Source organism: Halichoeres trimaculatus, unplaced genomic scaffold (genome assembly GCF_033239565.1).
Source record: "Halichoeres trimaculatus isolate MK-OKI-2021-1 unplaced genomic scaffold, fHalTri1.1 fHalTri1_scaffold_20, whole genome shotgun sequence".
Lineage (NCBI taxonomy): Eukaryota > Metazoa > Chordata > Actinopteri > Labriformes > Labridae > Halichoeres > Halichoeres trimaculatus.
In genome coordinates, this window is record NW_027437198.1 from 17,822,815 (window position 1) to 17,848,074 (window position 25,260).

Sequence of the window (25,260 nt, forward strand, 5' to 3'; positions counted from 1 at the left end):
TTGAAATACCATATTGATAGTCAGACTGCTCTTCTGCTTGATCATTATTCTGAGGTAGTGGGAACCGATGACCTTTCCTGGTCAAGAGCTTAGTGTGGTTAAAATTCAATTGAGTGGAAGAAGGGGGAAAAAGGAGGAAAAAAATAACATGGTAACCTTTATTCTGCCATTGACGCTAACCTTGAACATCGGGCCCCAAAGGGGATGAGCGCCTTGTACTTAAATGTGGGAGAGAATAGGCTTTAGATAGCGTGTGTGTACGTGTTGTGTGCAAGCTTGAGTCTGTGTGAACAGAGCAAAAGCAATTATTGTGTGTTTGTGGTAGCAGCAGAGATAAGTAGGCAGGGAGAGGGAGTGTGTGAAAACGGGTATGATGAAATTGTTTTAAACACATAGTCAGACATGGGTGAAAAATAAAGTTATCATTGAGACTTTTACTATTTCCTTTTTGTCTTTTTTCTCTAACTCGCATAAATATCCATAAGAGCAGCTCTCACTACATCCACCGGAGCACATCTCCTCTGCTGCATTTTTCATCCTCAGCCTTTATTCCAAACCAACCTCTGCTCTTGCTCTCATACTTTGTCTCCCCCTGCTCCCCCCTCCTCCCCACGAGGGCTGAAACAGAGCTAATTGAAACAAATGAACTGGAGAGCAAATCAGAGTTGATTACATTGGCTGTGTGGGGATGCTGATTGCAAGCTTGTTGAGCGAATGTTGCAGAACTAGATTGTAATGAAGAGCCTTGTTTGTCTATTACGCCCTGACTGGACTTTGAGGATGACCACATGCTCTCCTGGTTTTTGTTCAAACCCCGCTTACATGGTCCTTGAGAGGAAAACACAAAAGGGATGATGGATTTCTTATTTCTTTTAATTCATTGGTCATTTTTTGACAGATGCATTTGTTTTGCATACAGGCAAACTTCTCATAAAGTCCTCAGAATAACTGTACACTATATAAAATTAGTACAACAAACACTATACACAGTAGGGGCAGCACAGGATGGGGCAGAAGGAGGCGGGTTAATGACAGGAATGCTTAAATACTACGATACAAGTAAAACATCAGGAGTTAGTTGCATTATGACAAGTGCTGGATAGACAGTCTACTGTTTGAGTTGGAGGACGGGGATGGAGCAGAGCAGTGAGAAATGTCATTAAAGGAAATTCAATATAGAAAGATTGTTTACGTTTGTTGTTTTAGTGATATTTCGCAGCTTTTCTGGTTTATTTGAAGCATTCATTTGAGCTGGTAGACAGAAACAGACTGTGGTAATAACATCATCTGGAGCTGCTATTTTAGACAGTGAATAATAGAATAAAACAGCACCATAACAGCACCGGTGGTAATTTAACAGGGATGTGAGGAGTAATTCTGTCATCGCTCTAGATTTTCAAATGGAAATTTAGATGCAGGAAACACAATTCATAACAGATCAGATCTCAAATGTTTCCTGCTGACATGCAGTAACTCCAGTCTGGTTGCAGTGATTTGAAGCTTCACAGCTGTTTGTACTTTGTTGAAAGCTGACTTACTTTTTTAAAGTCAGTGGAACGGCGTACTGTGTGGATTCAGTTAAAGAATGGATTTTCCCTTTAAAGCTCTCAACAACATTGCTCTGAACCGTCCCTGCCCTCCTTTCACTGGCCCTGTGAAATTGGCACAATCAGCCAGAAGATGTGCAAAAAACACAGTAGACTAGTCCCAAGCCTCTGAGGGTGTTTTGTGCTGCTGAAAGAGCAATAACCCTCTCCCTCTCTCGTCCTATAATCCTGCCCGTGGAGACACACAAACACAGTGACATAAAAAAAACAGAATCATCTTTAGCACCACTGAAGAGCAAATCATGTCAAATGCACAGTCACATAATTCTGTTGAAATTCCAACATGTTAAAAAATAACAGAGAGAGAAAACCCTGTGAGTGGGTCAGAGAAGTGAATACAGGTTATGTCAGCAGTTACAAAATGCTTTCAAGAGCTGCGTGATATGTCTCCTAGTATAAAGAACTGCAGGACTAGACTGGAGAACATTTTTAATCAGCATGCTATTAATGCTTGCCCTGAAATAGCCTTAACCTAGTTGCTGAGGTGTGTCACAGTAAGTAAATACCACAGGAGGAGGGATGCTGGTCTGACAGGACTGTAGTCCCTGGAAACATGGAGGGCTCAAAAAACACATTATCATACCCGAGGAGGGAGGATGTCCAATAAAGGAAGCCACCTTATCCGTTCAAGTAAGTGTAAGGTTCAATAACTAGCAACGCCCGTGGAATACTAATGGATGTAATTCACTGAGCAAACTGCAGTTGAAGGGTAAAAAGGACAATTTATCATTCTTGCACACAGGAAATTAATTACCTTGCTTCTGTGGAATTAATATGCTCGGCTAGTTCACAACTGCTATGCATCTGTCATTAGGGTGAAATCTGAGCATGCAAATGAGTAAGACAACATCTCTGATTCACTCAGCAGTGGGCTATCTGAAACATTAGGTAGCGATTAGTTCATCCACAGTCCGATGAGTCGCGCTGATCCCACAGCACAGAACGGCACACTGCTCTTCTCTGTGATGGGACAGATGTTTGTCAAGTGGTGCAGTCCTTATTATTCTAGAGAATACAGCACACTCAAACAGTGAGATAAAAAAAGAAATTAAATACAATTAAATACATCTAACTGGAATTTTTCCCTTTGGTAAATGTGCTTTGTTCCTGCTGTTGTGGGTCCTCATTCTTGACGTACTTTTCATGGTTGTAAAGCCATAGAGCCTATTTCACTGGCTGTGGAGGAGTCTGAATAACATACCACAAACCAACCACATACAGAAACAGAATACAATAAATATTACTGTAGTTTAAGTCCAGTTGTTCTTACTAAACCTGATGTCAAGGTCCACATTTTTTGGTTCTCTGTTGGTGTGATGTTAACCGTTGAAGCAAACTCGTCCAACTTGGAATCCAAATTTCTGATTGCTGCTGCCAAAGTCTGCTGGAGCCACGTCTATAATAGGCAGCAGCTCTGCAGAGGGAGAGTCAATCTCCAGAACTGTCCTTTCCTGACCTTTGCGGGACTGAAAGAGAAAAATTAAAACCTTTGTTAGAATTTGCTCAATTTGACCACAAGTGGCTACCCACTTATTACCTAAGTATCACCGTAGAAAAACACACATCAGTGTGATTAGACTGATTCTTAGTGCCCCGGCATAACCCTGTGCTGACCTGGCATCCATCATGCACTGCACTGATGAAGGGGCTTTTGGCTTGTGTCAGCTCCTCGTCATTGCTGCCCCTGAAGCGAAGGGCGTGCTGGTATGAGCGCGTGGTGCTGTCAAACCAGCCTGCAGAGTTCTGGCAGGTGTAGGTGAAGCTCTGCTTGGCCGTGGCACTGAGTAGTTTCAGGAAGGTCAGCTGAACTACATGGACAGGGTTCCCATCCATGTCATTGTAGGAGAACTGGATGACACAGACACAGGCATTACATCAGCGGAGAAAAACATGATATTTTACTGCTGCAAGTTCAAAAGAGACTATCTTTTTAAATCACAGAAAATCTCTGAGAGAGAAATACTGCATAAAAACTGATTTTCTCTGAAAGATTAAGTCCCCCAAAACACGCCTGAGCTGATAATCTGTCAAGGAAAAACACGAGATTTGAAATCTCCTAACAGTAGTTTATGTAAGTGAGGGTCACAAAGGCACAGAAGCTTTTCTTCAGAGTTAAAACAGAGTAAATTAAAGGGAAAAAAATTAAAAGATTCACAGACTAAGAGTGAGAAATTCAGGATATTGCAATTGTGCTGGCAGCTCTGCGGTTATCTGAGGGGGTTATGTGACATCTGATCAGGTGCACATGAAAGGCCAGTGCTCCAAGTGAGTGCGAGCCGATGAGACAGAGCTGCTTTATGTGAGTCATCCAGACTGCTGAAATCAGCTGCTGGCAACATTAAAATCAGATCTTTCTCTCTGCACGATTGAACAGGTTAATACTGAAATATAAGGTACACAAAATGACAAACATCCACATCTCATAGTCGTGTGCACAGGAATGGACACACACGTGAGCGCCCACCTTTAGAAATGCTAAATACTTAATCACATACATGCATATATTTCACACATTCACATTTAAGATGAGTAATGTAGCTAAAACTGGCTGGCATTTGGAGAGTAATGGTTGGATGAAAGGGTTTTTTTATACTTTGTACCTGCTTTCCTTTCCTGTACTGGCTGTACCAGCTTCCTGGCTTCTCTTTGTTCCAGGCTGCTAATTTCACCTATATACACAGCGGGAAGAGAGAGGGAGGATGCTGAGTCAAATTTAAGGCTCAAGGGATAGAGGGAGTGATCTGTGCTCTGATATGATATGACGAGGTCGGATTTGTAAAGGCTGACAGTGGGAGATTGGAGGCTTACCATCTCAATCCTCTTGTCAGGGTAGAGACATGTTTCTCCATCAGCTGTGAAGTTACAGTAGACCTTGATGGAGTCTCGATGACAGCCCTGGTTAGGATCAATCCAGTAGTCCCCTTCAAAATGCACAAAGCAAGGACATCAATCAAGCAGCACATGTGGATATAATGAAGACATCAAGAGGTAACTAGATGATATCATGCAGCTGGCAATGATAAAAAGTGTGACAGTCATTTGCATGGTGGCGATGGATGCTGATTTGCATTGCTTACTCAGGATGACTCACTTCTACACACAAGCTGGACCTGCCCCACTTTAACTTAATTTTGGACATCTTATTTTCAAACCATCTCAGAAATCATCAACCATCAAGTTTTACCAAACCCTTTGACTGCTATCATTGTATGGAGTCAGATCAGGCTCAAAATGTACAAATTTACAGCAAAATTATTTGTGTATGTGTCAATGAATCCACAAATTCGTGAACTGATCCACAAATGTGTGAACTGATCCACAAATGTGTAGACTAATTTGTGTAAAGTATTTACAAATGTGTGGGCAAATCCAATTTCAGTCACTTAAGACTATCTTTATTTGTGAATATTTTACACATTTGCAAATCTGTCAACACATTTTTGGATCAGTTTACGCATTTGCCAATCTGTTGACACATTTGTTGATTGACTCACACATTTTAGACCATTGACATATTTGTGAATGCACAACACACACACATACACAAATGATTTTTTTTGTGCATTTGTAAATTTTGGGATTGCTCTGACTCCATATTTTTGGCATATTTCTAGATCATGATTTACCGAAAGCAAATGTGTAAGTATTAGGTTTCTTCTCTTTAGTGGCTCACCTGGTCATTCATTAAAGTGGAAGGATCCCACTCCTCCTTCTATTTCACACTGGTTCAGAGACACAGTGAGCTGTTTCAATCTAAAGTAAATCAGTCTTATTTCGCAAGGAACAGGAAATGTGGTTATTTCTGATTAGATTCCCTTTTTTCCTGTTATTTTTTTTTCTTTTCTCTTATTAGTGTTTATACTATCTCCCAATACATATGTCTGTCAGTTTTGTTCATTTGTTTATAATTTATTTAATTATTTATTAGGTTTATATTACGTTACTGAAAGGTAGGGTCTGCAGAAATTTTCGTAGTTTGGTAGTAAACACAACATTCAAACTGGACTCCTCCTCCTTGGCTCAGTGCCAGCGGCAGCACACACCCACAGCCTCCCCACTGCTATCTTATTTATTTATTTAATTTTTATTGTCTGGTTGAATTTTTGTTGTAGGCCTAGTATTTGTGGAAGGGGGATACGACAGGGGCATCTCTTGTCCCTGCCTGTCCTGGGTCTTTATTGTTGTTCAATGTTGTTCTTTCTGTTCTGATCATAAATTAAAATACTTTGATCTAAAAAAAAAAGACATTTTAAAGAAAGAAAATAAGTATTCATTAAAAGAAAAGAGTGTGTTTGCTTACCATCTTTAAAGCTGGGCTGGACCATCATGAGCTCCTTGCAGGACCGAGCAGGACTCTCAAAAGTACCCAGGGGTCTCCTCATCACCTCAACTTCATTTTTCATGGAGGAAAGGATGGCAAAGACTTCTTCCATTCCCTCAGCATCCTCCAAAGGCTGATCTCCCTGAGGAAGCTCCTCCACATCCACGTCTGCATCCTCCTCCCTGGGCGGAGCCGCTCCTCTGTCCTTATCTGAGTGTCTGCGTTTCTTCCGTCTGCCCTCCCTGATGGGCAGGGGCTGGACCATTGATGCAGGAAGTCCCTGAAGGGAGAATCAGAAAGGTGACAAAGAGGTAAAAGGGAATAAAGGTGGCGCTAAGAGGGCCTTGATTCAAATCACTGGCTGTACTCACCATGGGTCCTGGGGGGCCAGCAGGGCCTGGATCTCCTCTGGGACCTACAGAACCCTGGGGAGTAGAGAAAGACAAAACTTTGTGTCAAAAAGATCTCACCTGGAGCCCCTCTGACACCACTTGGCTAAATCCCAGCTTTACCCAGCAGATATTGGCAATGCTTTACAGGATTATCCAGCTATGTGCATCAGCACTCTGTGGTCAAAGCCGTGGCTCTCCAGACACACTGTAGTGGTTTTCCTAACATCACACACACCAAAACCAAATCCTATTAAAAAAACCCAACGGAAAAATCTTTCATAAGGGAAGCGTGGCTGTACAGCAGGCTTTTAGTTCCAAAGACATGCAGTAAACACCAAACAGCATTATGATTATGGAGCATGCTACATTTACGCCAGTAAACCCATTTTTCCTCTCTTCTCAAGCATATGTTCCAAGCAGCTGCTGAACAAGCTGAGGTGTGAGCGCTGTACTGGTAGTGTTGATTAGACAGATGACTGGACTCACCATTTCTCCCTTCGATCCTTTCTCACCAGCCGCACCCTAGGAGTGAGGAGTAGGGAAACAGAAAGGCAAACTTAGTACTCGAGTAAGAAAGAAAAAAAAAAGAAAAAGTATATCAAGTGTTCACTGAATGTGCAGATAAATGCTGAGTGATAGGGCTCCTCATATATTAATTGATAAGATCATGATCTTCTCATAGATATCATCAGTAACACATATTTCATTGTTAGAGCTGCATCACTTACCGACAGTCCAGGTGGTCCCAGAGGTCCAGTAGGGCCTGGTAGTCCAGTTGCACCCTTGATTTATAGACAAACATACGTCGCAAGTGAAAGACTGAAGCATGTGAAGAAAAGAATCAGACTCTTGGTTTCTGCAGAGATTTGTACCTCATCTCCTTTCGGCCCTTGTGTGCCCTGGTTCCCTGGCAGGCCTCTGTCTCCCTTCTCACCAGATTCTCCAGGGGGCCCAATTAGACCGATCAGCCCACCGTGACCCTGCAGACAGAGACATGCTTCATGACATTTGATTCACTGGGTTTAAACAGGGACAGTGACTTTCCTCCTGTTGCAGGCTTAGCACTCACTTTGTCTCCCTTATTTCCAGGGTCTCCTTTTAATCCTGCAAGTCCTGGTGGTCCCTGTTAACAGTGTGGCAAGCATTAGTACAATTTTAATCCTCTCTTTCATTTGGTGGGCTCTGTGAAAAGTCAAACAGTAGATGCTTACTAATGGTCCTGGTGGTCCAGTTTGTCCTGGTGGCCCATTTAACCCTTGCTCTCCCTGAAAATAAAACATAATCAAGATAAAACGTCACACTAGGCTTCAGCGTTGGTCAAACAGGATTGATGTTTTCTTTTAGGAGCTTTTGCCTCAGACTCAGCAGAGGTAGTTTCAGTATTTACGCAGCTAAATAAAGCTTATGTGTCGAAACATGGTTGACTTTTGGTTGCATACTCACTCCAGGGCCTGGGATGCCACGAAAACCTTCTGGGCCGGACCTCCCTGGGTGTCCCTGAGGTCCCACTGGGCCTGTCTTACCCACTGGACCCTGTGTACCTTGCGCCCCCTGAAGAGGGATGTTACCCACACAGATTAAAACTACACTGAAACAAGACAAAAAGACACTTCACACAACAATGTGCCAATCCATACCTTAGCTCCCTTCAAGCCCTGCTTCCCTTCTTTCCCTGCAGCTCCGACATGACCCTGTGATTGAGAGTTGCAATGAAGCTGAGAAAATGACCACTTAACTACACGTGTAAACACATTCTGTACAATGCAGGCGCATGTATGCACATAGTACATTCAAAATGTCAAGCTTACCCTCCTTCCAGGGGGACCTGAAGGACCTGGCTCTCCAGAGGCCCCTGCTGGTCCCTGCACGGTCGGATAAAGGGTTAAAAAGAAACACAAATAGACCCACATCAACAGCCATAAAGGAAGAAAAACTCTTCTGGGGGACTTAGCTATGCAGAAAACTTAAACCAGTGTTGGCATCATTGGAATCCGGTGCGTGAAAAAAAAAAGTCCTTACTGCTTTGCCGGGTTCTCCATTGTCTCCTTTGGGTCCTGGTCCTCCATCTACACCCTAGATTAAAAATTTAGAAACTGAGAATTAAACAGAAATTACTAATGAATTATTGAAGAATCAATAAAAATCAAGTATTCCTACATTAACGCCAGCTTCTCCAGGTGGTCCCACATCCCCAGGGAAGCCAATAGGGCCCTGTATTTACAAACAGGGAGTCAGCCAACATGTATGTATATATGGTATGACATTAAGATACTGACTGCCAGGGCAAGTAAAACCCACTGATCCACACAGACAGAGACTCACAGGGTGGCCTTTGGGTCCGTCCTCTCCTGGTGTTCCTCTGGTTCCTGGAGGCCCTGCTGCACCTGGAGGGCCAGTGTCACCCTTCTCCCCTACATCGCCTTTGGGACCCTGGGATATGAGCGTATGAAATAACATCCAATGAAAGGGTGAAGAGAGACAGTGAAAGAAAGAAGGAAAGATGTCGACAGTGTGACTTACAGGCTTTCCAGTCTCTCCGGGTGACCCTGGATTTCCAGCTTCTCCATCCTCGCCCTTATAGATAAGAGACGTTTAAAACATGAAATCATCACACACACAAAAGAAAATGTGGCCACATGCCAATTTATGTGCACATTAAAACATTGTGTAGTGGCTAACAGAAAATGCTGACCTTCTCTCCAACAACTCCAGGCTGGCCAACTCCTCCTGGCAGCCCCTGTGCGCCCTGCAGCAGAGACAGAGAGCAGCTTAAACCAAAATATCATAAAACAAGGGTAGGTTTGAAATATTCATCCATTTCTTTTAGAATCAAGTTCAAGGTGCAGCTTTTTCTGTAGCTGTTGTTTGTCAGCACTTCTGCTCACAGAAAGCCGTAACTGGAACAGAATAATCACAACACAAGGAAAAACACCGAGTGTCAGGTTTGCTCAGTGGACGGTGTGTGTGAGTCACATAAGGGTGGGCGCTATTTCCCCTCGCTCAATCATTTTGTTTATGAGTGTGTATGTGTGTGTGCACATGTTGTGCATGCACGTGTGTTGGACTTTGTGTCTCAGTTGAAACGCGGGAAAAAGCATGTTTTATGCTCGAGTGCACAAACATGAGAGCTGAGTACAGTCACACACTACTACTGAGCTCCTGCTGTCAACTGCTCCCCTCACATCAGCCCCCTCCTCCCATTTTGCTCTTTTCCGCTATTTCTGTATCAGTCCATTTATGTGTACAACTATCTCTACTCAGCTGTGTTTCCATGCGTCTTGTGATAGAGCACGAGCTTGGCTCATACAGATTCTGCAGCCTGCTGCTGAATAATTGACCACAGTGAGAGACTGTGGAGAGACGGCCATTACTAGAGGTAAATATAACTGCCTCTGATGATAGTCTTTTACTCCTTAATGATTCATAAAGCAGTAAATATAACTCTCTAACCGGGATTATATTCTTACACTCTTTAATAATTCAAGTCTCGAAGCCTGAGGAAGGTCTGTGGTGAGGCATGTTTCTGATGAGGAGACTGTGTACAAAGATATGAAGGTCTGGGAATTCTTCAGCATCTCCAATGTGTGAGGATAAGTTGTTGTTCACTTTGACGCTGGATAACACTGTGTATTGAATGTGCACAAAGCCTTTCATTCCAAAAGTGTTGCACCAACATGTTTTCTTTATGACTCACAGAGGCACATACTGTAGCTGTAACTACTAGGCAACATCAGCAATGTGCTTCTCTCACAAGTTGTGTTTAATTAAAAATGTTGAAATATAAAAAAACTCTGTTTTTAAATATCTTTACATGATAGGATAATGAAAAAGACAATGAAAAGGATAATGACTAAGAGATTAGGAACTAAAATGAACTTTAAAAGCAAATATGGTAGAGAAAGTTTTGTCATAGTCATGTAACAAAATGCATTTTTTCTTTGTAAGTTACCAACTCTAAAACTCAAAAAACTTCTAATGCTGACAAAGAATTATCAAATCAAATCAACTTAGTGCAATATTTGTGCTTTTTAGTGCTTTGTTTTTTTTATTTTTTTATAACACTTTATTTTGATAGTCCGTCTGTTGACACTCGACAACTATCACAAGATATTTAACATAATTTTTCAACAGACCAGTAACATGCATTCAACCACTTATTAGTAGACAATAATGTGCAATTAAAGGTTTTACAACTTAAAAAAAAACCCACCAACCTCTCTAATTTTTTTCAGACTATTATTTAACATATAACTATCTGTGGATTGTCATCTTCTTCTTGTAAGATATTACTCTGCTACTCTGAATCAGTCTGTCAGTTGAAAGTCAACAGTAAAATGTCAACAAATCTCCAACTATCACTTTGCATTCTTGAAGCATTTGTAGACCTGGGGTAGGACTATTTAATTAAAGTGAAAAATAGTTGACAATAGTTTGAACTCTATAAACAGAGCCAAACATACAAGTTTTGCACAACTGCATATAAGAGAAGGAAAGCTTATTTATTTGAATTACAAAACATACTCAGCAGGCAAACATAATTACGGTAACATTTCAGTAAACTTACACATATCTTTTCCCCAAAACTACTGTACAATTATTTTCTGAAAAAGATCCCATGAGGGAAACCAGAGGCAGCTTGACTTTTTCCTATTTGTGGTTAGTGTTTCAACTGACAGATTGATGAGTCTTGTTAAATATAAACTGATAAACTGTTGATGTGAAAGTACATATCTACTGATAATGCACCTTCTGTATGTGTGCTACTTGTTTGTTGACTTGTCTTGTGATATATAAACTGACACTCAGTTTATATGCAACCACTTATCTGCTGATAGCTTCTTGAATGTCAACAGAAGGTCTATCAAAATAAAGTGGGAGTGGTAGGGAGTGGGAGATGTAGAAAGTTATAACTTTTCTGATGGGATCTGAATGAAAACTTTCTTTATTTAAAAGAGCTGTGAAGATTTTCTGAGTCTCCCTTCTAGATATATGCCACATTATAATCCACATTTTAAAATGAGATTATCAGCAGTGCCAATATAGATTATTTCGAAATGCTAATTCTTAGCTTTCCAATCAGGTCAGGCAGGACAAGATTGATTTACGGCATATCTAAGTCTCTATGACAACACCATGCCATCTAATTAAATTAAGAAGTGATAAAAGAGAAAGAGATATAGATATAGATATAGATATGGATATAGATATAGATATAGATACAGATAGACAAAGGATCCTAACTGTCAGACAGAAAAAGGACAGAAGAGCAGAAGAAAGCTAAACAAGAGAGTGATGGAGCACAGGCTAAAGGGTAAAACAGGGGTTAAGCTTTTGGTGGCAATGATCATTCCAACCCACATGCAGCAGTTATTCTGCAGTGATCTGTTTTAACTAACTTTACGCTTTACAGATATGTCTTAGAGCACCAGGCTGACACTAACTATAAATATGGCCGGCTACTATACCATGGTACAAACTTGCCATGTTTGCTTGTTGTCACGTTCAAACAACGGCGCTAACAGTAACTATACTGATAAATACCATACCTTGTTGTGTTGTATCCAGTAATAAGTTGTCTTGAACAAAGAGAATTTCTTTTGATCCAATCTCAATTTAATTCCAAAACAAACACGCCTGTTGTTAAAAGTGTGAATGTCTTTGTGACAGCGTGCGTGAAACTCTGGGCCAGAAGGTGGCGCTGCAGTCCAATTCAAACAGATTCTCCTTACAGGATTTATAATCTAGCTGGTTGTAAAATTCTCCTTGAACTTTCACTACCTGCTTTCGAACTGGAAGTTTTAATTTGTGCTCTCTCTGTTATGCCTTTACAGTATTGCTCAAACACACGTCTTTGATTAAAAAAGAAAAACTCTACCTCTCCACCAATGAGCCCCTGAGGGCCTCTTGGGCCATGCTGTCCTGGAGGCCCCTGTGAAGAGAAATGAAATGTTTTCATTAGGATCTCAGTGCAGACAACAAAGAAATACAACATTAATAAAACACAGAAAAACAAACTGAGTATGGGGGTTTGCTGGTGCCTCCTATATTAAATGAAAGTTGGAATCAGCCCACGCTGGATGGCTCATGCAATGGCCCGAGAATCTGATCATTATCCCAGTGACATGATGAAGACACCCAGACAGGTCATTACCCTCAATATGACAGAGGCTCTGATTCCTTCTCCCCTCTCCCCACCCCCTCCTCACATATGCACTCTTATTAATAAGAAACTTCTGGCCTGTGATGTGCGAGGAACATGTTCTCTCAGCCGCAGTGACGACATGTGATTTGACTTTTCTGTGCGGCTCAAAAGAGCACCGAGCAATTAATCCTGGCTGTGCTCGACTTGAGCTTCAGCTGAGAAGATGTTGAGCTGTGCTCTGAATCACTGAAGTCTTAGAGGGGGATCTTGTGTTGTAAAGACACAGAGACACACAGACGATCTGCCCAGAGAGAGGCTGTGTGGGACTGGAGGAAACATATCCTTCTGGCGGAGAGATACTTGAGTATTAGAGGGGAGAATTCTGTGATCCGCAACGCTCTCACATGAATCAAACTTCCCCACTGAGTCCCCAGCATCTCTCCTCTCCTCTTTCCACTGCTTCTTCTCCTCTTTCTCTCTTTTGTGTTGGTTTCATTCCGATGCATTCCCTCCCTAATCTGGCTGCAGAGTAAAGGGGCTATAGAGAATCTTGTTGAGCGTGTGTTCATGGTTGACAGCGTTGTGAGATGACTGTCACAAAGGAGGATGCTCATTAGACAGCCAAGGCTGAGGCTAATCTGATTAGCAGCTGTCACACCGTCTTCCTGCTCACAATTAGTGCCCCGCCTCTTCCTTCCACTCCATTGCTCCACTGCCTCCTCTCTGTCACCCTCTCTTCCTTTTTTTTTCTTTTTCTTCCTTTTACATACAGGAAAACCCTTTTTTTTTCTTCTCAGGGATCATCTGAGATGTGTTGAGATTGTTAAAAGGCTTTCTGTCTTTTCACACTCATTATATGGACGTAATTGTAGAAGATAATGGGATGACACAGCCAATGGAGACAGACACACTGTAGAGATACCAAAAACGGGATAAAGACCCTGTGGAGTGTTAAAAAAAAACTTTTTATATAGTAAGAAAAAAGGACATGGAGTTTTTCACACTTAGTTAGCACAGCTGACACGTTTGCCCAGCATTAACTGCCACGGAGCTCTCAACAGTTAAATGTCCTTTGCTTTGACCTACAGTTCAAACCTAACTAAGTGTAACCATTGTTCAGTTGTTAATAGTGCCATTATACCATAACTTTGATTTGTCTGAACTTTATTAATGACATAAAATTAAATGTGCCTTTTCCAGAGCCCTGACATTTTCACACTGACTTGCTGGCACATCTCACAGGGAAACCTACCTGTAGCTGAGCATGACTCATTTTTCAAGTCAAGCCATTGCTGCTACTGTTTTGACAAGTTAAGTGGTCTACTTTGGAAAACTCAGTTGTTGGCAAAACACAAAGACGCTGCTTTCCTCATTTCCTCGACAGGTGAGCCAGATCGTCAGTTGCCTGGAGTTGTCAGAGTGATTACAAAGAAAACTGTCTCGGGGTGGACTACCTAATTGTATTTATTCTAATTGGTTGAGCTTATGTTTTGTGCAACAGTCTCACACAAGACTGGCCTTAATGATATTGAGACTCATTAGGAACCTGAGGAAATTATTGTCCCCCTCAAGTTCAGCGCCCAGAGTTTGAGGTTTAAAAATGTGAGTGATTATTGAGAGGAATAAAGGTTGGAGCAGGGATTTGAAAAGTTTGAGAAATGGGCGACATTAGCAGAAAAGGTCTGTCCTGGATTACCTCTGTGCCCCCATGCTGGATTTTGTCCCTTCCCTCCCCGCTCAGTTTCTGTCTCAAATCACTGTCATCATTAGTGGTTATTAACATCTCAGTAATGCAAAAAATACATAAGACTCTAAAATCATCAACCAGGATATTATGCTAATACCTACACAGACGGTAAAAGAGCTTGACTAGATCCAGACAAGACAAAATCATTGCACTAAAGTATTTAAATATAGAGAGATAAAAAGAATACGAGTGGGCAGGAGAACTAAGACTGACACTGACCACAGCAGTAGATCTGAGATGTGTGTTGAACAGGCCAATATCTCTGAGCAGTACTCACCATTGAGCCAACATGCCCACTCTCTCCCTTCTCCCCTGATGGACCTGGCATTCCCTACAAATGAAGATTTTTTTTTTGTTAATGTAGTATCAGACAGGAAATTAAAAAATGCATGTGAAATCAATGAAGATACAGGCAGTTTTAAGTACAGCATTAATTTGTACCTGCAGTCCAGAGGGACCTGATGTCCCCTTAAAGCCTCGTTGTCCTTCATCTCCTTTTTGTCCGTTCATTCCCTGCTGCCCACGAGGACCCGGCTCACCATCTGCGCCCTGAAATAATCAGAGATAGGTCGGCTCTGTCAACAATGAACAACCTAATCAAACTTGTTATAAAATAGAATGATTTTAATTAATGCACTTCAATGTCTGGAACGTACTTGCAGTCCTGGTGGGCCCACAGGGCCTTGAATTCCAAGAGGTCCTGGAGGTCCCTGAAGAAGCAGAGGAACACTTAAATACTACAGACTGAAAAAGACATGATAAAAAACATCTGCTTATAGTGAACTGACCAGTGCTTACAAAGCCCTTTATAGTCTTTTTCATAGCTTAAGGTGTGTTACACTACCAATCACATTCAGCCCACATTCATACACTGATTGCAAAGGATGCTAAAGATGGGAATCATCACTATGAGCTCATCTTATTCATGGTTTTACAACAATTAGTTATAACTGAGTAAGTTGATTGGGCAAGAGACACTCCATGAGTGCTTATATAGAGTACAACAGCATTAAACCAGCTGTCACAGATGTTATCCAGGATATAAAAGGAGGCAGGGACACACATGTCTTACACCAACCACAGCCTGAGAGCCACTGCCATACTGAAACTGTCTGATGCCGGACCCGAGGCGAGGGAGATCATGGCAGTGAGTGTGCATTGGTGAGATGCTTTGTATAACCAAACAAAAACTACAAGCATAAAACATATCTAAACAAAAAACTTGTTTCAAAGGTCTAAAAACTTGCTAAAAACTTACTGGCAGCCATAGCAAGTCAGACACAATTGAGCAACGTGCTGTCTGATTGAGCTGTTAAATCCTCAGAAACACACATTATGCCACCAAAGCGTCGATCAACAGACCAGATCAGGGGTGGACAACCTAGGGCACTGGTGCCATAGCTGGCACGTGAGGCTATTTATATTGGCACGGAGAGAATTATTACAGTGAGGCAGAGGAGAAAATAAACAAGTAAAATAAATAAATAATAAAACTATTGTATTCTATTCTATTTAACACTTCTCAATAAATTCAGCATGCAATAAATGCTCTTGTTCAAAAATTTGACAAATGTTAAATAATAAATATAAATCATGACGTTTCAAGTGCGCTAATGTGTTTTGCAAATGCGTCACAGCAAATCTTTTGGTAAAGTATGGAAAACCATTTTCTGGCAGGGTATACATAAGGCAGCCATTCCTATCCACTGATGATGATTCTATGAAAGAAGTAAGTATCGACATTTTGGACAGGAGTGTATTTTGAAGTGGCACAAGTTCTGGAAAAGGTTGCCTTTCCTTCAACCAGATAAATGTAAATGATACAAAGTAGCGGTAAAATGAAGTCTGATTACCAAGCTTGTGGGTAGAAAATGTTTATGTGCCACCTGGCAACAGCCATGTCTCCCTTTCTGTTGTGGAACAACTTGTGTTGGCCGTGCTAATTAAGTGGTTAAAAAAAATAAATCATATTGTCTTGTCGCTTATTATTGTTTACTAATAAAATGCGCTCGTAGAACTGTTGTTCATAACTGTTGTATAAAAGAAATGTCACACTTAAGATCGTGGTGTTGTGCTGAATATCAGCATTGGTGTGATTGGTGTGACTTCAACATTCTAAATGGCTGCCATCAGGAAAAACTTGGGGTTCAGTGTCTTGCAAGGAACCTTCCAATTAAGAGACAACCCACACGACCAGTGAGCCACCTCCACCCTTTATTGCTTGAGCATACATTGTCTGTGCCAACAGTTATTACGGCAATTAATAACTAGCAAATTGTCTCCTTTTTCCTCCTGATATTGGCTCATTATAAATTTATCCGCTGTTTAACATAAAATCCATACTCACAGATTCTCCTTTGTCTCCTTTGCTGCCTTTTTGTCCTGGTCCTCCTGTCTCTCCCTGACAGCAAAGAAGCACACATGTGAACACACACAGACACAAAAGTTGCTACATCAGCAAGCCCTTTACAGCAGTGCTGCAGTCCACGCTCACTGAGTGTGTAACTACCTTGTCTCCGTCTTCTCCTGGCGGCCCGAGAGATCCTGCCGATCCTGGCAGTCCTACAGGTCCCACCTCACCATCATGCCCAGCTGGCCCCACAGGCCCCCTCTCTCCCTGGGGGACAGACAAGAAAACAGCACGCATCTAGAAAATGCTACAATACTTATTATCCTCATATAACAGCATGACACAATGATTAATGTATCACACCAGGAAGGAAACCCAGACCCAAGAAAGCCTGCTTGATCACATTTATATTTCTCCCTCTCTTACTCCTTCTGTCTCCTTTACCTCTCTCCTGCTCTCTTCCTCATAATGGCATGTTCCAAAGCCAGAGCACATGTTGTTTATCACCCAGTGGTGGGAGGTGATGGTACAGTATGTGTTAGTGCACCCTGTTGCTAAAGAGACTAAATTAACAGTGCTGCATATCTTACAGGCTCGCCTTTATCTCCCATTGGCCCTGCTGGACCCATCCCACCGGGCCGTCCTGGCTGGCCTATGGCACCTGCTGGCCCTGCAGGCCCCCTCTCTCCTGGTGCACCCTGGGAATGGGAGGAGACAGAGAGGTGAGGTGAGTTTGTCACACGGCTCACTCTTTCATTTGATGTGGTGGTCACGATCACTGATCACCATGGAAACAGCCTCCTCCTCATATACTATATATCATAGAAGCTGAAGAGAGATCAGGGGAATTGGTGAAAAGTAATTTCAAATCTGACTTACAATAAGTCCTGCAATACCAGGTACACCCTCTCCTCCTTTCAGACCTGCAGGACCCTGCACAGAGAGACACCGGGCATAAAATCATTCACCATCAGCAAAAACTGAATCTTAGATACATTTGATTTAGAGACATTTAAATTATGCACACTGCAGTGATTTAAGTAGAGTTATGATTTTATGGCAAGCTCTCAAGTCTACAAGAGCCTGTTATAAATAGAAGATAAAGAAAAAGGTGGAAAAGATGAATGGAATTCTGTATTACTGTTGCACCAGGAGTTCCTCTGCTCCCTCGGAAGCCTTGGAGCCCAGCGGGGCCACTTTTTCCTGCAGCTCCTGGTGGCCCAGGGTCTCCCTGGAAACAGCACATATGCACATGTGTGATTTGATTCAAGGCAAGAAGACAGCAGGCTCTTATACAGTCATAAATCACACCAACCAGCTGGTCATGCTAAGAGAGAAGCTTAATACACTCAACAGCGAGAGTTTCCTCGGTTAATTATTGGCAAATTAGATGATGGGATGAGACCCCGGAGATAAGATATGCATGCACTGCTGAGAGTCACTGGGTGTTATCTAAGGAAACTGTGTTGAGGAAATGCTGGTTACTGGTTAGCATATTAGTACTGTGATGAACACCACTCACCTTGGAACCCTCTTTTCCTGCTGATCCTGGTAATCCGTGCTCACCTGGTGGTCCTGGTGAACCTGGATGGCCTCTATCTCCAGTGGGCCCTGTCTCACCAGATTTACCCTAAAAAAACAACCACATTACACAATAACCATTATTTAACATTTATTTCAAAATATTCTACAGGAAACCAAAAATCAGAAAAAGGATTTAAGATTCAGCAACATCAAAATTAAAGCCGCTATAACAGGCTGAAAAAAAAAAAGGCTGAGAGCGTTAAAGTAAATTCTGCTATCAAACTGGCTCAGATATGGGAGGCTTCTCTTACCTGTGGTCCAACAACACCTGCAGGTCCGGGGGGTCCATTCTTGCCTTGGAAACCCTGAAGTAAAAAAGGCAGTTTGATTATTCTCAATCAAGAGTTGAAGCAGTCAAAAAATAAAAGATGGTAATAGCATTTTTATAGATCAGCTTTTACCACTGAGATACCTCATGTATAATCACGAAACATCACAGAGACTTTGAACTCAAAGTTGTTTATTCTAGTCTGACTTTGATGTATGGTATTGGTGTTAAACATTTAAAGTTGTCCTGTATATCAGGTTCAATTCAACGGGACATGGACTCTGGCTGGTCACCGTCTTTTGGTCTGAAAATGTCATGACTCTTTAATTCCCTGTTTAAGATTCTGAAGAGGTTTTCTCATAATAAGTGAATAATTTTTTGACATATGGCCAAAAACTTTCCGGCTGGATCCATGTGTCCTTGACTTTGACAACAAAATTCCAAATAGACCTTCTTTGAGTCAAAGCCGTCCTTTGTGCCAAGTCTAAAGATAGTCCCTCGAGCTGGATCTGAGACACTTTGTTCACAAGACACACCCATTAAATAACAAATAACCTTATATCATAATACCACATCTGATGTTTTTTTTTCCATAATATAGCATAAAACAGTTCTATGCAAAATTTTAATGGCAATAAAGAAGACTCACTGGCTCCCCTCTCTGGCCTGGATGACCCGGTAATCCATCTTTTCCAGGCGGCCCCTGAAAGAGGAACATTTCTCTCAAACTGTGAACAATGATAAGCATGAATTGGAGGCAGCAACACTATGGACCACATCATGTTTTGCTCACATTAGGCCCTTTGGGTCCTGGTTCTCCGTGTCTTCCCAGTGGTCCTTGAGGACCCTGGAAAATAAAATTACTGAATATCAAAGCACTTTCTTAATTTTCCCTTTGAAATAGGAATTACTTAAAAAGCTTCTTATTTTGTCATGAATTCTTTTCAGGAATTGTGTTTGGCTTTTAGTAAAGTGTTATCATTAAGATTACCAGTTCTCCAGGTGATCCTGGGGGACCATCTTGTCCAGCAGAACCCTGTCATGGAAAAGGTAGATGAAGAATATAAAAAACACAGCTTCTGAACCATGTGAACATTTTTAGCTTTCTCTTCGTCAGAAAATGTTTAGCTATCCCAAGATGCTCTTTGAGAGTGAGAGCGTAAACTGAAGCATCTCCTGCCAAACAGTAGCTTCTCACTGCACCAGATGGCTTGTCATCTCCAAGTGAACAGCAACAGCCAGCTCCAAGTCAGTCAGCTCAGTCATCCATACTTTATGAGACAGCCAGGTGTGTGTTGATGTGCGTCTGACTGCAGGTGTGTTTGTCTTTGTTTACATGGGCCTGTGTGGGATTGTGTGTGTGTTTGTTTCTCACCTTTTCTCCAGGCTTTCCAGTAGGTCCCTTCGCTCCTCTGCCCCCCCGGGCTCCCTATTGGAAAACAAACAAGAGTCTGATTAGCACATGCATAACTCATCTGGAGGTGGAAGATAAACGTCTGGTGATGTGAAAACACTGCAGTGATGTAAGAGTCTGCCTCCCACGCGATGCAGTGAACTGATAGTATCTAATTAGATCAGCCTGAAACAGCTTTATACACAGAATAAAACAGTGTGCAGGGGTCTCCCCCATATGTGGACTTACATTAGGCCCTCTTTGGCCTCCAGACCCAGGTTGACCAGCTGGACCCTGCAGTGTAGAGGTTAAAAATCAACCATTACTCCCATCAAGACAAGTTGATATTTTCAGCATGTGATGTGTGTCTTATTGTCACTACAGTTCTCACCCTTCGTCCTTTCTCCCCCATGACCCCGGGCATACCAACGAAGCCAAGAGATCCCTACAGACACACACAGAGGTTATCAGTCTTCCATTCATCACCCAATACCCCAATCGTCTCATTAACGTATAATTAACTACTGTATCAAATTAAAGCAAATCTAATCCATGAGCCCAACACAGCTCTAAATACACCATTCATCAACATGTAATGAATTGATGTCACTAATGAACTATTAATAAAATAGCCTTTTTTGTTATAAGCCATTCATCATCCTTTATTTTTAATCAGACAGGAAACAGCCCAGGCAAAGACACACATCTAGCTGGTTAAAGCTCTGCTACAGGAACCAGAAGACACATTAACTGATCATCATTGCTCATCAATGCTAAATCACCTTAGGACCCAGTCTTCCTGGGTATCCTGGCAATCCGGGCACGCCAAGCTTACCCTGCAGAGACACGGGCAGAATAAGAGAGGAGGAGGAGGAATATTAAAAACAACAGTGCATGAAAATCATTTAATTAGGACTTGTATGACTCACTGCTGAATATGCATGTGCTAATACAGCGGGATATCTCTAACTTAATTTGTTTAAGGTTGACAGAAGATTAAATGCTTAAACATGCACACTTGTTCAGAGGCAGTTCTGTCTTGGGAATAGGGTGTAACTAGATGTAATAATTGTTGGGATTTAAAAATAAATGTGTACTGTATGTACTGATTTTTTGAAAGCATATAATAAAGAGGAAGAAAATCCTCAGATATAGGAGATCTACAGTAGCTGTACCACTCTAATGGCTTTAGCATCATTATGCAGCCAGAGAAAAGCGTTACACTGTTATTTGCCAGCCTATTTGATCCCCTTCCCTCCTTTTATGTGCCGCAATCTTGTTTTCTATTTCAATCTTTTTGAATCGTACCTTCTCACCGGCTATACCGATAGCTCCTGCTTCTCCCATGGATCCTGCTTGGCCCTTCAGCCCCTCGGGTCCATCTTCTCCACGAGGACCAGTAAGTCCAATATCACCCTAAAAGAGAGTAGTAATTAAATATCCACTTTGATGGAGAATAAGTTGTAAAAAAGTTCCTGTGACTGTATTTTTCTTTTTAAAGCTTACTCTGTCTCCTTTGATGCCCATGTCACCTTTGAACCCAGGGAAGCCATCTTCTCCCTGTGATGTAATACCAAATTATGAAGGGTTTTCTCTGACATGACTATATCATAAAGAGCATCATACCAAGACATTAAAAAGAATTGTGGTATGCAATAAAAGATTTTTAACTCTAAAAGGAATCACTGTATTGTAGTCCGGCAGCTACCGAATCTAAAAATGTGAACAGCGCAGACTCACCTTCTCCCCCTTGCTCCCCTTCAGACCCCTCACCCCATCTGCTCCCTGTGGAAAGAGGAAAAAAAGCCAAACTCGACAACAATCTACTGCTGAGCCAAGAGAAAACACTGGTTGAAAGTGCTGCCAGAAACACCCCAACTTATCAAATTGAAATAATGTATCATTGTTTATTGATTTTCTTTTGACCTAATGTTGTTCCATTAACACACAAATTTTAACCTCACTTTCACTTCCTACAAATGATGGCCGACAAAGCTAGACTTCCCCCTGAGGGACACTGAGTGCAACTATCAGATAAAACAACAGAAGTGTGAATGTGACAAAAACAAACACTATGCAGACTGCCATTACATGACAGCTACACTTCCATTCCACCATTTCAAAAACACACTCAGCCAGAATGGACTGCTCCACACTTACAGCACTCACACACACACTGCTCTGCTCTATCTTACTCTTTCATTCCTCCCATCTGTCACATGTTCCTCACTCTGTTGTTAGCAGTCCCCTTGGGAACTGAGGTGCTTTCCCTCCACCTGTCGTCTGTCAATCAAAGACTCAAACGGCTTGTCCGTCACAGGTAGACATACACGCTCAATGAAATGTGCAGGGGAATAAGTATCCCGGTGGACACTACTACACCTGATATCATGTTTGGGACTCACCTTGACTCCACGGGTCCCTGGGTACCCAACAGGCCCCTGAGCACCTGGTAAACCCTGCATTGCAAAAAAACAAAATAAGCCAAAAAAAAACATCTGATATTTTTTGTATGCCTACAGTCTTAGCAATGTTAAGTAGAAGATGGCTCTTATGAGCAAATCACTCATAAAACGAAGATGATTGCACTTTAAAGTACTACTAGCTTCTACCGATAACACTACATCACAGGAAACAGCCTTATATTGCACTTCATTTGTTTTCTATAACCCTCATATAAACAGTTACCCACTTGAATGCCTTTTTCTCCAGTGGGGCCCTCTCTTCCTGGGTGACCCTGATGAAGAAAAACATGAAACAGATTAACAAAGCACTTCTGTAAATAGATCATAATTGTATCACTCCTTTATGAAGACTTCTGATAACAACCCATTAAAAAAAGAAAAACATCAGCAGCACTGAGACTGTGATGTATAAATATTGCAACGCGTTGAAAAACAGTACACAGAGCATCACAAGAAGCTTGTTAAAATGGATCAGAGTGGACTGTGTGATTAACTCCGGGACATGAAAAACTGTGCTGTACGAACATTTGTATTATTTAACCCTTCAGCTCTGGATGTGTCGGCGCAGACACATTTGCGCAAACACACTTTGAATAAGCATTATTCCTAAACGGTTAGCACAGTCTGAAAAATTCCAACAGTTTATGAAAGTAGAGGTGTTGTTCTTACAGCCAATAAGTGGTTATCACAATAATTTCATTCGGGCATTTAAGGAAACTTATGAATACACACAGAGTGCGGCAGCACTGAAAAACTGGGTTTGTCTAGAAATGCCAATGGGTTATAAAACCTCCACCTCAGTTTGAGACTGAAGGAGCAACTTCATGCTCAAAAAGTAATGTTAGATGTGTTGAATTTCGGGTTAAATAAAGCGCTCTCCTACTAGTTTTTACTTTGTATACATAATTGTATGTGTAGCTTGACACTTATATAGTGTGGTGACTTTTTAGAACAGTGTACTGTTTATATAATATGTGCTAAACTCAGTGGTTACAACATGTAGTGACCTTTTAGAACAGAGTACCATGCTGTGTTTGAGTGTAAGTGTGTGTGTCATGCACCATGTAATATGGCACATGTATTTTTTTTGCTATTTTAAAATAGTGCACTAAGTCTTGTACTATCTTAGCATGATTTGAGGCTTGTATTGTGGCAACCTTTGTAAAACAATATGCCTTGCCTTGTTTATGCTATACAGTGTGTGTGCCCAGCTAAAAACTTTCAAAGAAATGTCTGGTGATATTGTTGGAGACTTTTATTTTTCATTTATTTTGTTTTTTATTTTATTTTTTAAAATAAGAGACAAAGACTCATAAATATTATATTGCTCAGAACTTAAGTTTATCCTACATTTTTAAAATTATTTTCAATTGCAGGGTTTTTTCATCCGCTTAACCTCTAAAGTCAAATTTCATTTTTGTGTTTTTCTTCAGTTTAAACTATTTTACCTTTATATAACTTGCAGTAAAATGTACATAAATCCCAAAGTGAAAGTTTTAAAGCATTCCAAAAAACTGGGCCAAGCACTTCCACACAGGACATTTTCTTACCTTGTCATAATCAAAACAGGCAAAAGAAAAAAAAAATCCAGGCAAATTTTGAGGCTGAAGTGTTAAACAGGCTAACATTGATCCCTGATTCTCTGTGTGTAGTCCCATACAGACTATAAAAGGCAAATGTTGGGAAATTTTATTATCACCTTGCTTTTATTTTGAAAGTTCTGCACTGGAGGTACACGATCCTTTACTGGCGGTTGGCTGTCTAAGTCTAAATCTCTTCCTAAAACTTGATTAAGTCCCTGTTATTTGAGGGTATAGCAGCTATTTATGCATTTAATAAATGAATTAGCTCTCTTTTGTAGGAAAAAATGTGAAACGTAATCATTAATGAGAAATTTGTGTTCCTACTTCAAATAAAGCTCAAAAACAGTCGTCCAGTTTTGAGTTTTGATGTAATGCAGCAGCACACTCCCCTCTCTGTTCATATGTAGATGGATACTCCTCAAGCATCAATGCGTAGTGTGGTTTTGTGCGTGCTTGTGTTAACGAATGCATTATTGCGTTTGTGTGCTTACTGTAGGACCATCAATGCCTGGTAGTCCCTGCATGCCTTGTTTCCCCTGGGGACCCTGTAAAGGAGGGAAAAAAAGAAAAGAAGAGTTAAGCTTGTGGCTTCAGCTTTAACTTCTTTGTAAAAGACTACATTTCCCATGTTGCAGCTCCTCTACTAAACACACTGCATTAATGACTAGGTTAGCTTTTTATTTCTTTTATCAGTCTTATCAGCATCATGATGAGCACAGGCCCAGGCTGTCTCTAGTGTCTGATGTGCCTCTGTGTGTTTCTTGCGTATTGATTTCCTGTCCAGCCCTGTCTCGTCTGAACAGGAGCCAGAAGTGCTCAGGTCGTACTCTGCAGCTCAGCGGACTTCCCTTGGGTGCGTGATGACAGGGGTCAAGAGGTCACAGCTTTAATTCTGAAATTAAGTGAGAGTCATGGTACCTACCTTCTCTCCCGGCACTCCAATAGGACCCTGAGGACCAGGCAACCCCTGAACCAGAACAAAGCATCAATCAGGCTAAGTGTCACAAGATCAGGGGGAAGCTGGGAGCTGAGGTTTAACATGAGGCTTTGTGTTACGAGTATTTGGAGAGGGCTACATTAGTATAGATTAAAATTCTGTGCCTTTATCTTTGAGAAGGAGACAGACTAAGGTAAGAAAACTGAAAAGATGATTACATATTAAAAAGTTTCAAAGTTACTTGTTGCTGCTGTTGTTGGATAAATGCTTTTATCCCTTAAAACACAATCTTTACAAAGTTATTAGAACAACCTTGCATTGATAAAACACTTAGTGTCATGCAGTCACATTATTAAAAGGGTTTAATTTGCCGTAAAAGTCTGAATTTTCTACAACTATATAAAAAAAGAAAACCTTCAGTTTTCAAACCATTTTTAAAAATTAAAATAATGAATCTGTGAAAGGAGGGTA

At 41.3% G+C, this 25,260-nt stretch overlaps 1 protein-coding gene across 1 annotated transcript in view; it reads right to left on the reverse strand.

Moving 5' to 3' along the window:
- Positions 1–888: 888 nt before the first annotated feature.
- col5a3a (collagen, type V, alpha 3a) overlaps positions 889–25,260 on the reverse strand; it is a 51,246-nt gene continuing 26,874 nt past the window's right edge. Inside the window, exons 24-67 of the mRNA XM_074696486.1 lie at positions 24,775–24,819; positions 24,344–24,397; positions 22,497–22,541; positions 22,210–22,263; positions 21,545–21,589; positions 21,311–21,364; positions 21,113–21,220; positions 20,587–20,640; positions 20,196–20,249; positions 20,054–20,098; positions 19,787–19,840; positions 19,403–19,447; positions 19,205–19,258; positions 19,061–19,114; positions 18,395–18,448; positions 18,082–18,189; positions 17,701–17,790; positions 17,439–17,492; positions 17,150–17,257; positions 16,719–16,826; positions 16,557–16,610; positions 14,866–14,919; positions 14,651–14,758; positions 14,487–14,540; positions 12,196–12,249; positions 9,013–9,066; positions 8,841–8,894; positions 8,643–8,750; positions 8,478–8,531; positions 8,340–8,393; positions 8,129–8,182; positions 7,958–8,011; positions 7,764–7,871; positions 7,532–7,585; positions 7,390–7,443; positions 7,193–7,300; positions 7,049–7,102; positions 6,807–6,842; positions 6,300–6,353; positions 5,908–6,208; positions 4,416–4,528; positions 4,208–4,276; positions 3,222–3,455; positions 889–3,073 (exon numbers count right to left, since the gene is read on the reverse strand). Of these exons, the coding sequence (XP_074552587.1) occupies positions 2,927–3,073; positions 3,222–3,455; positions 4,208–4,276; positions 4,416–4,528; positions 5,908–6,208; positions 6,300–6,353; positions 6,807–6,842; positions 7,049–7,102; positions 7,193–7,300; positions 7,390–7,443; positions 7,532–7,585; positions 7,764–7,871; positions 7,958–8,011; positions 8,129–8,182; positions 8,340–8,393; positions 8,478–8,531; positions 8,643–8,750; positions 8,841–8,894; positions 9,013–9,066; positions 12,196–12,249; positions 14,487–14,540; positions 14,651–14,758; positions 14,866–14,919; positions 16,557–16,610; positions 16,719–16,826; positions 17,150–17,257; positions 17,439–17,492; positions 17,701–17,790; positions 18,082–18,189; positions 18,395–18,448; positions 19,061–19,114; positions 19,205–19,258; positions 19,403–19,447; positions 19,787–19,840; positions 20,054–20,098; positions 20,196–20,249; positions 20,587–20,640; positions 21,113–21,220; positions 21,311–21,364; positions 21,545–21,589; positions 22,210–22,263; positions 22,497–22,541; positions 24,344–24,397; positions 24,775–24,819 (3,375 nt within the window). The 3' untranslated portion in view covers positions 889–2,926. The remainder of the gene's footprint in view (positions 3,074–3,221; positions 3,456–4,207; positions 4,277–4,415; positions 4,529–5,907; positions 6,209–6,299; positions 6,354–6,806; positions 6,843–7,048; positions 7,103–7,192; positions 7,301–7,389; positions 7,444–7,531; positions 7,586–7,763; positions 7,872–7,957; positions 8,012–8,128; positions 8,183–8,339; positions 8,394–8,477; positions 8,532–8,642; positions 8,751–8,840; positions 8,895–9,012; positions 9,067–12,195; positions 12,250–14,486; positions 14,541–14,650; positions 14,759–14,865; positions 14,920–16,556; positions 16,611–16,718; positions 16,827–17,149; positions 17,258–17,438; positions 17,493–17,700; positions 17,791–18,081; positions 18,190–18,394; positions 18,449–19,060; positions 19,115–19,204; positions 19,259–19,402; positions 19,448–19,786; positions 19,841–20,053; positions 20,099–20,195; positions 20,250–20,586; positions 20,641–21,112; positions 21,221–21,310; positions 21,365–21,544; positions 21,590–22,209; positions 22,264–22,496; positions 22,542–24,343; positions 24,398–24,774; positions 24,820–25,260) is intronic.